Source organism: Anneissia japonica, unplaced genomic scaffold, assembly GCF_011630105.1.
Source record: "Anneissia japonica isolate Jap-2015-1 unplaced genomic scaffold, ASM1163010v1 scaffold287799_len804019_cov200, whole genome shotgun sequence".
Taxonomy (NCBI): Eukaryota; Metazoa; Echinodermata; class Crinoidea; order Comatulida; family Comatulidae; genus Anneissia; species Anneissia japonica.
Window position 1 is genome coordinate 378,380 of NW_022716884.1, and position 18,069 is coordinate 396,448.

The 18,069-nt window shown below is 34.0% G+C and overlaps 2 protein-coding genes across 4 annotated transcripts in view; one reads left to right on the forward strand and one right to left on the reverse strand.

The window, feature by feature from the left end:
- Positions 1 to 5,260, reverse strand: part of LOC117110029 (D-aspartate oxidase-like) — a 28,924-nt gene extending 23,664 nt beyond the window's left edge. Inside the window, exons 1-3 of one of the 3 annotated variants that reach the window (XM_033252590.1) lie at positions 5,194 to 5,248; positions 2,012 to 2,215; positions 813 to 1,009 (exon numbers count right to left, since the gene is read on the reverse strand). In XM_033252590.1, coding sequence (XP_033108481.1) covers positions 813 to 1,009; positions 2,012 to 2,038 — 224 coding nt within the window. In that variant the 5' untranslated portion in view covers positions 2,039 to 2,215; positions 5,194 to 5,248. Of the gene's footprint in view, positions 1 to 812; positions 1,010 to 2,011; positions 2,216 to 5,193 lie in introns of all 3 variants that reach the window. The other 2 variants (XM_033252592.1, XM_033252591.1) reach the window with 2 other exon arrangements.
- A 42-nt stretch (positions 5,261 to 5,302) lies between these two features.
- On the forward strand, positions 5,303 to 15,397 carry LOC117110057 (kinesin-like protein KIF22-B). Its single transcript, XM_033252638.1, has 13 exons — positions 5,303 to 5,460; positions 7,783 to 8,094; positions 8,451 to 8,605; positions 8,751 to 8,893; positions 9,760 to 9,823; positions 10,176 to 10,285; positions 10,463 to 10,538; positions 11,232 to 11,276; positions 11,760 to 11,904; positions 12,317 to 12,742; positions 13,882 to 13,928; positions 14,800 to 14,863; positions 15,023 to 15,397. Exons 2-13 carry the CDS (start codon positions 7,791 to 7,793, stop codon positions 15,226 to 15,228), a joined length of 1,785 nt encoding a protein of 594 aa, XP_033108529.1. The 5' UTR covers positions 5,303 to 5,460; positions 7,783 to 7,790; the 3' UTR covers positions 15,229 to 15,397.
- Positions 15,398 to 18,069: the final 2,672 nt, after the last annotated feature.

Below are 18,069 nucleotides of genomic sequence, written 5' to 3' on the forward strand. Positions count from 1 at the left end.
GTACATTTTTTTATGGGGCAAGTTTCCAAGGGCGGGTTTTCTAGGGGCGAGTTGACTGCCAAAGAGTGTTGCCAAAGTGCGAGCCAGTGTGTTATTTGATCACAAGTGCGAGACATATCACAAGTGTGAGCCAGCGAGCCATGACAATAGATAGAGACGTTAGCGAGTTGTGCGAGGTATCGGCTAAGATTTGCGGAGTACAATTCAAAAAACAACTATAGGTCTAATAATGAATTATTGTGATGTTAAATAGACAATGTTAACTATCAAAGAGCGACGTTGTTTTTCATTGGGACCTTCGTCCCTTTAAGGCTAGGCTTATACCATCCTAGCTAGTCTAGACCTAGAGTAGGAAGGCTAGCGCGACAGGACGTTGGTACGAGTAGGTTAGTTTACAAACGTCGCCTAAATTAATTGATTACCCGGCAGAACGAAAGAAGGAAACTAAGCTTTTCAGTCGTCTTAGGCACTTATTTTTTTGACAAACAATGACCTTTCAGAGGTCAAATTGCTGTCAAGAATATGAATTGGCTGCTTCGCAGCAAAAATGTATTGCACTATTATCATCATCAGTTGCAGATCCAAGAATTTGAAACAGAGGGGGCCCAGGGAAGGACTTTCACAGGTGGAAGGTTATACCACCTCAACCCCACCTTGGTTGGGACTGAGGTAAGAAATTTTTTATGATTATCCTGCCTTGCTCTAGATGGCTGGATGGCACTTAGGCAATTTGAATATAATTTTATTTTTTTCTCCAATTTTTATTAATTTTGAAAAATCATAAAGGCATTACAGTTGGTAACTTTACTTACGCAATTAATTCTATTGGTGTGTCTGACACCCCAAGAGGGAGGCATAATCCTGCTGCCTTGTCCCCCGTTGTGTCAGGAGTAAACAACTCGGAAACAATTGTAGCTTCCACATTAGGCAGCGATTCAAGAATGTTGACACCACAGCTAAATCCATTGATCCCACCTCCTACAATAACAACTTTAACTTGTGGGGCCATCTGCAAAAAAATGAGTAGATAATAATATGGATAGTGAGAATAAAAAAAAAAAATATTTATGCTGGTTACATGCCCTGAGGTCAAAGAGGCTCTTCCTGACTTAACCATTTGTGGCAAAGAAAAGCTAAACCAGTCACTTGTTGCAAATCCTTTTTCAGAGATAATGGCCAAAGTATGTTGGAATGTCAAAATTTTTGAAATCTATTTTATAACACTAAACTAACCTTTATATATCAAAAATCATGGTATGCTGTTTTTTTCCTAATTTTAATGTTAAAACAACAATTTTTAACGATTTGATGATGATTTTTGCCTAAGAAATGCATGAAATCGTACACTTTGAAGGCTGATTTCTCACATATATTGTTTTTTAAACAGCTGTATATTTAAACTCCTGTAACTTCATAACAAAGAGTCAGATTTAAATTATTCTTTTACCATTTTCTAGCCCTCATTTTACTGACCTTTTATTATTAATAACTAAAAATAAAGAGCCAATTAACTTCATTTGGTACCCATTCATTAACAATTATTATTACTATTATTATTATTATTATTATTGTTTTATTATAGGAAGTGGATATATTTACGTCGCCGTAAACAAATCAGTAAACGATATATTTACGTAAATGAAACAACTCATGCGCAGTCATACTTTAATAAACTTGCATTTTCAGCACTGCGTGGTCTCCAAGCCGCGGGGATTCCCCCAAGTTCACCAAGGCACTGCTTAATTTATAATTTTTTTTTTATTCTTTATTAAACGTAATTTAATTTTCTACAACAGTACAGTATGTAGTTTAATCACTAAATAAATTATTAAATCATTGTGTTATCTTTTCAAATAAAAGTGATATTATGAGCTGAAAATGTTACGTTCGTTTTACTCAATCATTTGTTGAATGAACACACTTGACCTAAATACAAGGCCTAGGCCTACGCAAAGTTTCCTTGCTAAAACTCAATTACCACGAAATCAAGAAGATATTTTTCTAGGCCTACCTGTATTGTTATACGATAGTCAATCATCACAAATTAAATAACCATCTTAATGTTTTCATTTAAACAAATTTGCCCACGTCGTCACTAACTAAAACAACATCGTTATAGTCTTTAGTCGGGTTGAGCAGAGCCCCGATCGATCGCGAAGAACATACAGGAAGACCACGTTTGGAGAGCACATGATCCACTCTACAAAGTACTGTGCTATGAAGCAAGAAGTAAACAACGAATAATAATATGCGTGTGTTTTTTAATAATAATAATAATAACGATTTTTAAAGCGCAAGATATTTGTAAGATATTTAATCATTACAAAAAAGTGAGACCAGGGAGATGTAAAAAATACATAAAATACATCTCTCTGGTAAGACAAAACAGATATTTTTAATGTTTTATTCAAACATATTTTCTCATGTAATCTGATTACTAACAAAACAACATTGGCATGCTGTGCATGCGTCTACATTATTTGTATTAGCCTTGAATTCGATCCAACTCAGCCACAAGTCAACTCGGCCACAAGTCAACTCGGCCACAAATCAACTCGGCCACAAGTCAACTCGGCCACAATTATTATTATTGCTGCTAATGCTATTATTGTTGTTATTATTATTGTTGTTTTTATTACCATTAGTCTTAGCATTAAAATTATGTATTGTTAAAATTTTTGCTGATTATTGTTACCATATAAATAATACAAAAATCTTGATTTTTTTATTCATATTATTATTATTATATATTAGTCTTAATATTAATTATTATTTTAATAATAGTAATTTTAAAAATATTGTTATTGGTGTTTTATTGGTATTTTTTCATATTATTATTATTATTATTATTATTATTATTATTGTTATTGTTATTGTTCTTGTCACCTTTATTATCGATATTATTACCCTATTATTACTAAGTAGGCCTACAGTAGTATTATAAATATCATCATTATTATTATTACTAATTAGTATTTGACTATTATTATAAAAATAAACATTATCTTTATTTTATTATTGCTGTTATTATTGCTATTATCACCTTCAATGTTATTATCACTAATTAGTAATTATTAAAATATATATTTAAATATCGTTATTATTACCATATTAGTATTATTACTATTAGTCTTGTTAAAATAAATATTACTATTCAGGGATGTCACCACGCTGGTCGGCGGTGGACGGGCCCGTCCAGCACTCAACATTTCCGACCAGGATTTACAGGCTCCCGACCACCACTATTATCTCAACAGTTTACAAATTGTAACAAAATAATTAGTTTACCTAAACACAATAGACAAGCTAAATTGATAGATAAAGACAATAAGAATACAATAAATGTTTCCGTGGTTACGTCAATTGTAACAAAATACTGCACTGCCCTGCTATTCATCGCTAACTTAACAGCCTAGGCCCAGTTGAGTCATAGCGAACATCGTGGGCCGGCATGACACGGTTGCTCTGTACACATTCAAAGGTTATTTAAAGTTGAAATCGTGACCATTCAAGTGTTTGATTATGAGATCATGGTCCGGGGCAGGAAGATTATTAAAAATTTACGAAACCTGATTTATGTTTTATTTCTTTACTTTCTTTTCATTTTTTATGTTAAGTTTTTCACTTTTAATTATAATTGATATATAATGTGTGTAATGGACAAAAAATAAATAAATGAGTGCACATTAATCAGTGACATACAGTACACATTCATCGCGGTAATCGTCAAACATGTGAAATTACGACAAACAATGCGGCTGGGTACAGTCGGATCGACGCTTTGTCGCCGGGATTTGTTCATTATTATTTTTTAATCTAAAACAAAGCATGTCAACTATTGAATTTAATTAGGCCTACAGTAAGTCTCATCTTCATCTGTTTTGTTGCATTCCTCAAATTCTGGCCTAGGCCTACCTGGGCTGGGCCTAGCCAAAAAAAATCGCGTCAGCTAGCCTTGGGCCTAGGCCTGCTCGACTTACTTAGGCCTTTTGGTTTTTAAGAGCTTTCACGAATACAGCGACCCCCCCCCCCACCGGGGGGGGGGGGGGGGGGTCCTCATCCCCGGGAAAACGCAGAATGATCGCCGACCGGCACTTCAAAAAGCTGGTGACATCCCTGCTATTATTATTGTTGTTGTTATCACCTTTATTATCCTTATTATGACTAATTTAGTATTATTAAAGTAAATATTTGAAAAGGACCGACATGTCACTGGTGATTCACGTTATTGGATGCATCCTTGTCACTGACGGGTTTCAAACATAGCCCCCAATGGTTGAACAAATATGAAGGACTGAAGTTTGTCACTCAACAATACCAATTGTTCCTATTGTGGATAACTGATCTTAGATGCTGCACCCCACCTAATTTTAACGTAGGCCTAATTCTTGGGCGTGGTTCAGAAGAAAATAGTATCGAAATGCACGCCTTCATGCATTCATTTGATTTTAGTCGGATTCAAAATAAATTTTAAATAATCATAATGTGGTTTTTCTATTTCAATTTTTTATGATTAGTATGTACTCATGTTTTATGTCAGTGTTTTAACGTGAAAAAAATTAAACATTTAATATATGTTTTTCTTAATTATTAAGGTTGCTTAAATTGTTAATGTTACATTATTGTCAGATTTTATTCCATTCCGTAAGTGACAGGTTTTCTCTGTTGAATAAGAGTACAGTGTGAAGAAATGAATACAACGATCTCACGACGATGATTATAATTTTACTAAAATATACTGTGTACTTCATTTTAATCATATTGAAGAAAAAGGATGCAAAAACTGAGTATTATTATTTACACTTCATTTTAATTATAAATAACTTGTGGCTGAGTTCACTTGTGTGTGGCCGAGTTAACTTGTGGCCGAGTTGACTGCAGCCGAACTTTTTGTGGCCGAGTTGATTTGTCGCCGAGTTGATTTGTGGCCGAGTTGACTGTGTCCGAGTTGACCTGCTTCCTTAGCCTTAACCTGTGTCTAACAGTGTTACCCTACTACTACACCGTGGCTAGGTACTACTACTAGACCCTAGCCTAGGGATTGTATCACCCAATCAAATCATCCAGCTAAAACTTGTTACACTATATCAGGAATAAGAAAAGGTAAAATTGATTATACTTAGACCCTATCTATCTAAGTACAACATAATAAGCCTAAACACTTGGACTACCTCTCTTTCTCCCTCCTCTTACCTCTTGCATAAGCCTTGAGTAGGACATGCCCTCACACCTGGCTGATCCTACCTACTGTACCAGTGACACCACCAAAGAAGAACGTGCAAAAACTGCAAAGCGCCCTCTTTCGATTATAATTTTAGTTGAACAACAAAAAAACATTAACAGATCCGCGGCAAATTTAAATTTGTAATAATAATATCTATCTGTAAAATGTGTGATGCCGTAGCTTAATCATAAAGGAAACCCAATTCCATAGAATTTCTGTTCTCAATATCATTTAAGGTAAGCATCTCCTTCTTGGTACACCGTCATCAACAAATCTAGACTAGGCCTAGGCATAGGATAGGTCTTGACTCTTAGGACCCTTTTTTAGGCCTAGGCCTGGTTGGCCCTCGAATCCAGCAGGCTAGGCTTACCCATTGGGCCTAGCCTAGGCCTAGACCTAGTTAGGCGTAGGGGCCTAGCCTTAGGCTAGGCTAGTCTAGCCCTAGGCTAGCCGTGGCAGTATTGTAGAGTGACTAACAATGTAAGAGTAGGGCGCTAATGCACTTTAGAGTACTAAACCTTAACCTAAAAAAACTCCAGGAGACTGCAACTTGCAAGTCTTATTTAATAATATAATGTGTACAGGTTAGGGTGAGGCCAGCCAGGGTAGGGCTAGGCCTAGCCTAGGCCTACTAGCACTGAGCAGGTCAAAACGGCAATAAGCCTAAACCAAAACGCAATAGGCCCTAAACCAAGATGGCATTGATTTGAGTACCAAAAAACAACAATAGGCGCTAGACCAAACAGCAAAGTAGCAAAGTTTTAATAAGATGCCTTATTTTGTCTGTATTTTAAAGTTTTTATTTATTTGAATTTTTACTGCTTTTATATTGTGTTTCCCCCAATACTTTTATTGAACTTGAATGTTGTTATTATTATTATTATTATTCATTTATTAATTATTATTAAATTATTATTATTTAAATTATTATTATTATTATTATTATTATTATTATTTTTATTGTTATTGTGTTTGTTAATTGAATCAGAATGTCTGTTAATCTAATTTGAGTTTTATATTAGTCACACAGTTTAAAACCATCAAATTGAGGTAGATACGAGTTAACTAGCACCTTAAAGCTTCGGTATATTGCCGTTTGACTTATTGCCATTTTGGTCCATTGCCGTTCTGGTAAAAAAGTGTTGCCGTTTTGGTTTATTGCCGTTTTGACTTATTGCTGTTTTGACTTATTGCTGTTTTGCTTTATATCCGTTTTGACTAGAAAGCATAGCAGCCATGCTAGTTAAGGTAGAGTACTACAGTGCATTTTATGCTAGTGTCTGAAAGTAAGCACTGACTGGCAGTAGGCAGGCCTTTTTTAGGCCCCATGTGGCCTCCTACTAGAAGTAGTAGTAATATTAATACCTAGTAGATCAGGCCTAGTGTAGGCCTAGCTAGAGGCCTGACATCCACTGACCAGTGAGGTAGGCCTTAAATTAAGCCCTAGATAGTAGCCTAGGGCCTAGACCTATTTTGGACCAGGGCAAATCAGCAACAAAATTCACAGATTTGCCAAACCGGGGTAGCACATAGGCCTAGAGGTTTCTACAACGTGCGCTCTATAAGTCGACCATTATTATTATATTATATTACACTGCTGTGCTTGGTAGGCTAGGCCCTAGTAGCAGGCTAGGTCAGCAATCAGCAGAAACATACAGAAGTTTGAAAATAATAAGCTGGTAGACGCTCATACAGGGCATCTTGACCTAAAAAACGCACGCTAGGCCAGCTAGATTTGAAATACAAGCGAGCGACACTGAGAGGCCGAAATTTGGCATTTTATAATTTCTTTTCTTTGCTGTTTGCTGCGATAGTTCTTCCGATTTGATTGATTAAATCGGTACAGTTTGTGGGAAAATATATAGGCCTAGACGACAAAACAGAGTGCAAAATTATTAAGGTTAGAAATCTAGGCCCAAGCGCAAGCGCAAATATTATTTTTGGCTTGTTCTGGCCTGCGCATAACACACACTCGCGGGCCAGAGATGGCCACCCATGTTTTAGATTGTTGGCAGAAAGATACGGGGACTGTATGAGAACGGCTGCTTTGAGGGAAAATTTCAACACAAGCTTAGCTGAGTATTCTGTGTCGTTCAGATTAGATTGCATCTGATGACATTAATGGAGTAGTAGATATATAATGTTGATATAATCTTTTTAAACATTAATTAATACTTTACTGTGTGTGACTAGCCTGATCTGTAGGTTTTATTTATAGGTTTTTTTCATAAAAATCTCATTTGATATTTTACCTCAACCTCAATTTGTTCTTATTTTTTAAACAATTTTTTCCTCTCAGTGTTCTTATAAAATGTGTCCTTATAAAAAGAAGGTGTAGATATACATTAGGCAGATGTCCAACCCATGAAACTTAAAAATCATAAAACAATCTTTCAAGGTGTCAGTAATGCTTTGAGAGCATTTTATTGTTACCAAAAGGCCACTATTTAGCTGGTCCTGATAGTTTGGTACACTTTTCTAAAAATTGATTGCATGAAAATTCAGGAGAGTTGAAATGTTTGATTAATAGGAAATGTTATTGTGTTTTATTTGGAAAGCTACCTGAATGAAAATGTCGCAGAAAATTCAAGTAAGAGTTATTATTCGAATCCGCCCATCTAATTGGCCTAAATCAGACTTGTCAACTGATTCCACGCCTCCTAAAACTTGTGTCCACCAACTTAGTGCAAAATCTTTGGAGATTGTTAACTGGAGAAATGTTGAAGAAACATTAAAATATGAATTTGATGCAGTCCATAACAGTACAGCCTCACAGGAGGATATATACAAGTCCAGCGTGTCGTCTGTATTGAAAGAAGTTCTCAATGGCCAAAACGCAAGTATATTTGCATATGGCCCAACAGGTGCAGGTAAAAATTAACATATTTGAATAAATTCACAAAATATTTGTTTTTATAATTTTATGAACAGAAATGAACATTTGTCTCTAGTCTGAGTTCTGTCACTATCATGTTAATTATATTTTTTCAGTATAAATCAGTATATGTATTAATCAATGGTAAAATATGGAAAACCTAAAGAATTCAGATGTAAAAATAAATTACTCATTTAAAAGTAAATAAATTATTATAACTTTCAACAAAATACAGATTTATAAAAATCACAAATAATAGGCCTATCTTTAACATTAAATTTGGAAACTTCTGTTATTAAATAACCTTAACTCTGAAAACTCTGATCTTTGAGATAATTTGATTTGTTTCAGGTAAAACGTACACAATACTTGGGACAGACACTCAGCCAGGCATCATTCCTCAAGCAGTCAGTGATTTATTTGCACAAATGAAAGAAGAAAGTGAAAAATCTCCTACTTTGAAATATGACGCTTATATATCATATCTGGAGATATACCAAGAAAAGGTTAGCATTATGGTTTACTTTTGTATTTTATCATTTGGAAAGTGCCTTTGAGTGTGAGTTATCTTGAAAAGGGCGCTATATAAATGTGTTATGTAAATAGATAGTACATCAACTGCTATTCAAACTTTCTATTATTTCCTTTCAGGTCTTTGATCTGCTGGAACCGAAGGCTCAAGACCTTCCAATAAGGCAGGACAAACATAACATTATAATTCCAAACCTGGCAGAGAAAGAAATTGTGAACATTGAACAATTCAAGACATTGTTTGAACCAGCAAGTAAGAATAGGTGAGATTCATTATTAGTTCATTTGTATATACTGTTGCTGCAGACACAAAACTACGTTGTCATATTATGTGTAGAATGGATTTCCCACTTACAGGCAAAAATTGTAAAAATAAATATTTAAAAAAAAAAATTTAGGCCAAGTAAAACAATAAATTAATTAATCAGCCTGGCCCAATTGCATACAGCATAATGACTTATCCACAAAAAATGTGACGGGCAAAAATGGGGCCTCGATTTTAGAAAGTTCAGCTGAGAAAAATTTACTTAATATGATCGCCAACAAAGTAAATCAAAATTACAGTTAAACAAACATGCATATTAAGTGTGTCATAATATGTCAGTTAACTTTTGTAGTGCTTGTGTTATCAATAGTTTCATAATACTTTATTGTACTTCAGGTATGACAACTTGTAATTTTTTTGTTTATTTCAATAACTTTTAAGTGAAAATTTTAACATTTTTCCCATCAATGAAATGTGTCTATGTCTACCAATAATCAAAAATTTGAGAAGTTTTGTAGTAAAAGTCTGTAAATCATTTATTCTTTCGATCTTCAACTTATTGAAAGATTTAAATTACTTTGTGGTTTATGAGAAATTCAAAGTTACATAAATTTCACCTTCATGCTTATGAAGAGGCTTTTAATTTATAAATGAAGTGGTATTTCCTAATTGTCTGACAAAAGTATCAAGTTTTGCATGGTTCTTCTGATCTACATTATCACTTGCACTTAGAAAGCATCGGACATTTCAGTTTGACCCAAAAAGGGCCCCCAGTCTCAGAAAGCAACAGGGCCCCTTATTAGGTTATTATACATTTGTGAAATCAAATTGATATTAATTTTTATTTTTGTTGATAATATCAAGGATGGTTGCAGCAACCAAGCTAAACTCTAGATCAAGCAGAAGTCACACTATATTGCTTATAAAGGTAAGAATATTGATAATCATTCACTACCGATCCACAGGTAACCACTTATGATTATAATCAAACTTCCTCAGATAATTTTAGTCTCATAAGCCCATGTACACAGACACATATACCTGGTCCTCTGCCAGTATCTATTCAGATTCAGGTGTACCTGGTCAGTTTGACCAACAAAAAATTTGGTACGAATAGACTGTGCAGCAACAAAATACTCAAGCTTGCTCGGTAAGTATGAACTGAGCTAATTTTGCATTGTTTTTCCAAAAAACATGATTGGTTAAATTTCTAAGGACATGCTAATACTGCTTAATTAATCATTACTACCATTTTTGTGGAAATTGCTTGTTTCTTTAAGGTTGTCAAAAAAGAGCAGAGCGCTCCTTATAGGACACTAACTGGTAAAATGTATCTTATTGATCTTGCTGGAAGTGAAAACAACAAGAGAACAGGAAATAAAGGGGTCAGGTAATGTCACTATATCTTGACGTATTCATAGTGTACTGTATTTATGATTACAATACATTTGGAAAGAAACACTTGATCAATTCTTTACTGAATTAATATGGTTTAATAAAGTTCGTATTATATTTTTGTATTCTACTTACTTAGAAGTTTTTTAACTTAGTTTACTTTCGTCTTTAGACTTAAGGAAAGTGGTTGTATCAACACCTCCCTGTTTGTCCTCGGTCAAGTTGTCGATGCTCTAAACAAAAATAAGGTAAAATGCAAGCATGCTATATAAACTCCTATTTTTTATGATAGTCAATTGTCACATCATCATTCAATTATTTTTTCTGTCCCTGAGGGGGGCAGCACTTATCACAATAATGCCTTATCACATAAATTATCACCTATCATCACTGCACAATTGTTACTGTCGTTAAACATTATTGTCCATACAAACCGGTTCACTTTTCATTTAATCTTTTGTGCCCAGCCTAATGTAGTTTCGCCTAATCTTTGACTGTACTGTAGATTAGGACCTAGGCCTCATAATGTCTCTTGTAGAGCCCTGGTTCTCAGCATTTTTCATACTGATGTCCATTTTTGAAACACTCAACAATAAAGAACACACTCATTACTGTATCATCATTTGTTGTGGTAATTTCAGAAAAGGAATTGTCTTGGCTGTTTTTTTGGTAGAGTTTGATTGATTTGCAAGAACTCAAACAATTCAGACAACGATTAAATAAAATTTAAAAAAAAAATATTTCTGATAACTTGCAGTCTGTTTTTTCAACCGCAGTTCAAGGTTGAAAACAGAGCATTATTTCTTCCTTATGTTTGTGAGTCAAGTACCCGTACTTGCCGTTGGGTGTGAAAGAAATAAGACACAACATAGGCAATACAATAACAAATCTCAAGTTTAAAGGTATTAATAGATTGCCAAGGTTATTTTTGTTTATTTCAGCCAAGGATACCATACAGGGACAGTAAATTGACCCGTTTACTACAGGTAGTGTTCCTTAAACAAACATTTGAATTTGTTTTATAATATTTATTTTTATCTATTTGTTCTTTATACTGGGTTACCTCATCAGTATTATGCTATTGTTCTCCCAGAGGGCTCAGTACACCTAATACATACTGGTACGTAAGAATAAGTTTCCAGCAGAACTGGGAATGAACTACAATGTACTACTGTACTGTACTTTTGTGTTGTGTAAACAATAGCCACACAGTAGTGATAATATTAAGACTAGATACTGTCCGCTGTTTGTACTTTTAGTAATACTTGTGACTTCAAAAATATAGCACAATTAATAACCTACATCTAGTTACTATAAATAAGTCCCATCTAAATAATATAAGGAGACTATACAACGTTTAGTTTAGATACTGTATATTGAATTTGGTTAATGTATATAAATATGGATCATTATATTTTTATATTATTAATACTATTTTGACAAACATAATTACTGTAACTTTCTTTTAGGATTCTTTGGGGGGTAATAGCCATACCTGTATGATCACCAACATCTCACCTGAGGACAGGTCTTACAAGGATACGTACACCACCCTGAACCTAGCTGCCAAGTCAAAAACCGTCATTAACAAACCCTTCAAAACTGAGATTTATGGTAAGATTTTTCATATCTTCAGTGGTCTCTTTAATTAAATTATTTTTAATTTGTCATTTATTGTATTTATTATTATATTTTAATTTATTTATTGAATTCATTGTTGAATTTATATATTTATGTTTTTGATTTGCTGTACAGTATGTATTTTTATATATTATATATTTATTATGTTTTATTAATGTTTCATAGTATATGCCATTGAATGCCAAAAAGATTTAGGTCATATCTTCACCATTTTTTTTTGACTGTACCTCTTCTGTATTTGCTCTTTCTTTGTATTTAGTTTTTTTTTTCTTGTCCATTTGGTAAGTCTTGTCCATCTTTACATCTTTCTTTACATTTCAGCTATTAAGTTAAAATTCTTATCTAAATATATCATAATTTCTCTTTTTTTCTATTGTACTTTTAGAAAAATCCAATTCCCAGACAACTAAGAGAAAATTATCAGCTCAAGAGGGTCCTGTATGTCTAAAGAAAAGAAAACCAAATGATAAAGAGCTGGGTCATGAGAAAACTAGCTTAGAAGATCAAAGACCAGTTTCTCAGGTACAGCCTGCTAAATTTCTCAGTCCGTTCTTAAGAAAGCAAAGACACTTTCAAGAAGATATGACAGCTAAGTTACTGTCTCTAGAGGAGAAGCTGCTGAAACTTCAAGATCGTGGCACTTCCCCAGGTGTGGTCACAAGTAGCCTTCACAAAGACCTGATAGATGACATCCAGAAAAGCAGAAATGACATGGAATGGATGGTGAAACAGAATAACGAAATTAAGACAAGGCGGGGGGAATCATCGATTCTTGAGGGAGAAGAGAGCCAAGTAAAAGACAAATGGAAAGGTTTGTATTACTATACATAATTAATATATTTTTAATTTAATGTTTGTATTAGGAAATTTCATAGGAGTGTTGTTTTGCTTGTTCAAGTATTTGGGAACATAATGAGTATTTATACGATTACATGTCTGGTATGACAAAACATCACTCCTACAATATGTTTTTCTTAAGCTCATAATGATGTGAAAAAAATATAATTTCGTCTTGACATCATATAGTGAAAAAAAAATCTCAATTTCTTTCAATGAATTAATCAGTAACCGTGAAAAGAGCCCCTTTAAATTTTTAACTGCTTAACCATGGAATAGCTCTCCAGTCAACATCTGTACGGCTTCTGTTTTCACAATTTACCAAACTGAATTTTTGTTTTTCTCTTGACAAAATGTGGTTTTTTAGCTAGGACTGAAATTAATATTTATTTTTGAAAAAAAGAAGGAATTCCTGTAAATGTTTGACCTTTCAGTGTATCAGTAATGTTGTACATTCACCTTCTTGTTTAATAAGCCATTTTTTGTTTAATAAGCTTCTGTTTACACAATTTACCAAACTGAATTTTTGTTTTTCTCTTTACAAAATGCTTAATGTGGTTTTAGTTAGGACTGGAATTAATATTTATTTTTTGTTAAAAAGGAGGAATTCCTGTAAATGTTTGACCTTTCAGTGTATCAGTAATGTTGTACATTCAACTACTTGTTGTTTAGTAAGCCATTAGATTAGGTGTTGGTTATGTTGATCTTATATCCATATGTGATATAAAACAACATTAACAAAGTTTCTATATGAGTTAATTCCTGCAGGGATCTCTGTTTTCCTGTGTGGTGTCAAATAAATTATAAAATTTCTTTACCACTCGCTATGTATTTTTAAAAATTTAGTTCAAGGCAAGCTCATATCATAATTAAAAATTTAATCAGTTTATATGATTACAATTTTCTTATTAAAAATCAGCCACTATACATAAACCCAATGGTTTTTATGTTGATCGGTTTGTTGATTATTGAACTATTAAATGATTGAGTCATACAGTACTTTGCACTAAATCCTATAATTATTTTTCATGCATTAATCTAACTTTGTATAATAATTTCCAATAGTGTATGATATGCAAATCTACTAATTGCTTATTTATTTATTTTATATAGAAGATAAGATTCACTTTATGAAGGCTGTACAAACACAAATACTGTCAGTAAGTATTCATTTATCTTTCAGTGAATTTCCAAACCATATTCACATTTAAAAACAAATATAATTTTAAGAGTAAACTCTCCCAACACTATTTTTCCCAATAAACTATTACTGATGTAATGTTGAATGTAAACAATGTATTAATAGGATAGTTAAATGCTTTAAATTTATATAATTAGGAAGAAATATACATATCTCATTTTTTGATATTTCTGAAATTTACGGAGGAGAAAATAAAAATAAAATTTTATTGGTGAATGTAAATGGGATGGTTAGGTGTTTCAAATTTATATAATTTGGAAAAAATTACATATTTTATCTTCCGAGATTTCAAAACAGCAGAGGTCGTAATGAAAACTTTTTTAAAAACTTTTATTTTTTTCTGAAATTTCCATTTTTTTGTGGCGACGGGTGCACAAATTGGCCAAAAATAAGATTTAATTTTTATTTGAAATCATTAAAATTGGCGTTCAGCAGGTTTCGCTTAACAAGGTATAAAAAAAGTCTCACCTAACAGATCTTGGAGCAACTTCACTTTGTCGGCTAAAGTTAAAGAGATGTATATTTATTTATCTTTTTAATGAAACCATTACTTTACATATAATCAACCAATCAATGACTTGCACACCCGTGCCCCCCCCCCCAACCTTAATTATGTGGTAGTGTACATAGACTGATACCCTATTAATCTTTGACAACCCTATCTGAATGAAAAGTTTAGACTCTCATATGTTTAAAAAGAAATCATTTGTTGTGTGTATCCTATGGAAATAATATTGTACAGTACTAATAGTGCGGAAATTAGCCCTTCAGTAAGTGGCAAGCCAAAACTTAACTTGAATGGTAATACAGTAATTTGATATTTTATTCAGGATGAGAAAGAAAATGTGCCACAGAGGGTGTTCCAACCAGACCCAAACCAGCAAGCTAAACATAGTGAGTACCAAGGAATCAAATACTTTATACAAGATTCTTATACTCTATTCAAACTACACTCTGTTGCGATATGTTGCAATGTAATCGGTGGTAATCCAAAACTGATTACTCTGTCTAACTGATTTTGTTGAAGATTTTATTTTATTTCTACAATTTCAGATCTCTCTGTGTTAAATCTACTAAACTCAGGGTCCATCAAAGAACTACGGTCTCTGCAAAGTGTTGGTTTGAAACGAGCAAAGCTAATTGACAATTGGCGGCAAATGTATGGAGCATTTCAGAGCATCAATGACCTCATTAACATCCCGGGCATGACCTTTAAGATCGTTGAAACTATCAAGAGAAATAATCTTGTCTCATTTTGAAAAACGATTTTAATGAGTTTAAATCATGCCTGTGATTAATTGTACATAAATAATGAGTTTGTATATATAAATTTTCTCTTATAATTTGACATCTTAATAATTGATTATGTGGGCTTATTAATTTTTATATACCTGTTTAATAAAACATCCAGATATTTCCTTACTGGGATTGGTTGTGTTGTGATGCATAATGTCGTATAAATGTAAATAATTCACTCAGAGTGCCACCAATCAGTAGGCAATGTCGAGCAGAGATGTATTCGTCAGCCAATGATCATACGACCAGCTTTTGAATTGTACAGTTAGCATGAATGTGGCATACACTTGTGAGAGATGTTGGGTGCTACAATTACTACTTTCCGTACCTGGGCCATTCAATATTTTATACGAATACAAGGATAGTAATACTACAAAAATCTCATCTAGAATCGTCCTAATCCTGTGCCTTACAATGGCTTGTCGCTAAGCTTATATGGAGTGATGCACCTGGCACGTCATCACAAATTTATTTTAGAGCGTCTTTAATGAATTCGTAATTTCAAAAATGGGCTATTTAATGTAACTGAGTATGCTAAATCAGTTCTCAAATTATATAAAATCGGTAAACTTCTCCTTTAAAATGGAACTTGCATCAGTTTTCAAAAAAATGTGTCCTTATTCAAGCCGTCGAAAGCATTTTTGCAAGTGGTCCCATTAGCAATTTTTTTCCAAGATAGCAGTGTGACTAGCAATGTGAATCAAATGGCCGGAGGTTGATGAGAATATGCTAGATTATTCCAAATTAAGTAGTGGAAAATTGTACAGATACAGGTACACTCCCATCCCGTCGGACAAGCATGTTCACTTCCCCAACCCTCTGTTGTCCAACACCACGACGAGGTCGTGGGACAAAAAATAATAACTTGAATGTTCAAATAACATTATTTTGATTGCCAGTCCTTCGGCCGTTCCAAGATAAAACAACGTAACTTAAGAAAAATACATAAGCAGTTACGTTGTTTTGCCATGGGATGGCCGCCTTGTGCTCCTGTTGGCAAATTTCTGGAGCCACCACACCATACAGGATTAGTAGGGGCTAGAGAATATACCCACCTTCCTAAGCACCGTTGGCTGCGGCCGAAGTGCGCAAATTTTGAAAAATCACCCCCCTAGATGCAAGGAAATAGCAGTTAACCCATAGAGCTGCTGCGCCTTCTCCAGAAACCGTCCTCGCATGATTTAAAGTTAGTAGAATACAACCCGCAGCCACTTCAGCTCCACCATTGTGTGCAAAGTTTGGAAAAACTGCATTCTCTAGATGCCATGAAATAGCAAATTCATATTTCTAAAAAGTCGAATGTCCTTCAAATGTTTTAATTTTTATTACCTCACGTAATCAGAGCTCGATTCGGCTTTACCCGTATGCCTTGTGTGTTGATGACAGTTTGGCCAACTCAAACCACAAATTTTATATTAATTGTTAAAAATTATTTTTATACCTCTATGTATTTTCAAAAGAATGAGAAAAGTGGTCCGGTTATAGCCGGTGTGACCGATGCGGTTCTGATGGCCCTGTCATTTTAATAATGTTCATATATTTGCTGTTAAAGGAGAAGTTCAGCATACTCAGTTACATAACGCTCTCAAATATGTTTGTGATGCCGTCGTAGGAGCATCGCTCTATTATTATGCAACATATTTATTCAGGATACATATTTAATGAAGTTAAATGTACAATAATATAATCTACCATATGGTCCTGATTACAACAATTAAATAAAGGACTTTTTTGCTTACGTTATTATCGGTTCACAAACTTAAAGGCCTGCCAAGACCTATTTATATGGTTCAATAATACAGTAATGGTATTGTTGGTTAACTGCATAGCAATGCATAAGTGTATCGTTCTTTCTTCTCTATCCGACCTTCAAAATATGTTTTTCATACAAACACTTTTTCTTCTTCATTGAATACCCGAGCTTTTCGATATTACTTTTATATGAATACAAGATAGTACGGTAATACAGTAATACGAAGAACTCGTCATGGCAACATCCTAAACGTCTGCATTACAATGTCCTGTCGCTAAATCTAGATGAGAGCGTCTACGTAACGAACGCGCACGAGATTCGTAATTTTCAAAAATTAGATATTATGTATGTGTGCTAAATCAGTTCTCAAATTAGTTCTCCTTTTATTGGCTGTACTAAATACCGGCTAGGCTTAAAAAATGATGTGCCCAAGTACTGCACAGTGAAAATCGTTGTTGGTTGGTCGGTCAGTCAGAAATTTTTGACACTATAGACTGGCTTATTTCTAGGATTTATGATCAATGAATTTTTGTTGTTAAACTGTTAACCACAAGGCTAGACCCTTAAATCATTGATTAAGACATGGAGGAATTAACTAATTCCTCCATGAGTAAAAGGTATCAGATTTAGGCCTATTTATTAAAGCTTAAGAAGGTTGTATTTTTGGCCCTGGAAAAAAAAATAGGTATGCCCCTATGCTTGGGAAAAACAAAGTGTCGAAGGTTTGTTTTATTTACAAATTTATGATTTTTACTTAATAAGGTGATATTGAACACTTCCACTAAGCCCTCTCCCTTGGATATTCAGGTTTCAGTTTTCCACCCCAGCCCCACCAAGGTTGGTGTAAAGCTGTTTTGGCACCTGGATGGCCGGAAATAGTTCCTGGCAACCGCAGAGCTCTGGTACCCTGACTATTGCACAGATGAGTCCAATGTGGTGGCTGTCTCTTATACACATCTAGATGTGTATAAGAGATTTCTTGTTCTGTCGCTGGAAGACAGATTTTGGACGGTGGGTGGGGGAGGGGGTTTGGAGGTCCTCCTTCGGAATG

Excerpts from the sequence above, each read along its gene's own strand:
- LOC117110057 (XM_033252638.1), top strand. The coding sequence starts at position 7,791 with ATGAAAATGTCGCAGAAAATTCAAGTAAGAGTTATTATTCGAATCCGC. Across the intron at positions 8,894-9,759 it reads GAACCAGCAAGTAAGAATAG|GATGGTTGCAGCAACCAAGC; the intron begins GTGAGATTCATT and ends GATAATATCAAG. Across the intron at positions 12,743-13,881 it reads AGTAAAAGACAAATGGAAAG|AAGATAAGATTCACTTTATG; the intron begins GTTTGTATTACT and ends TATTTTATATAG.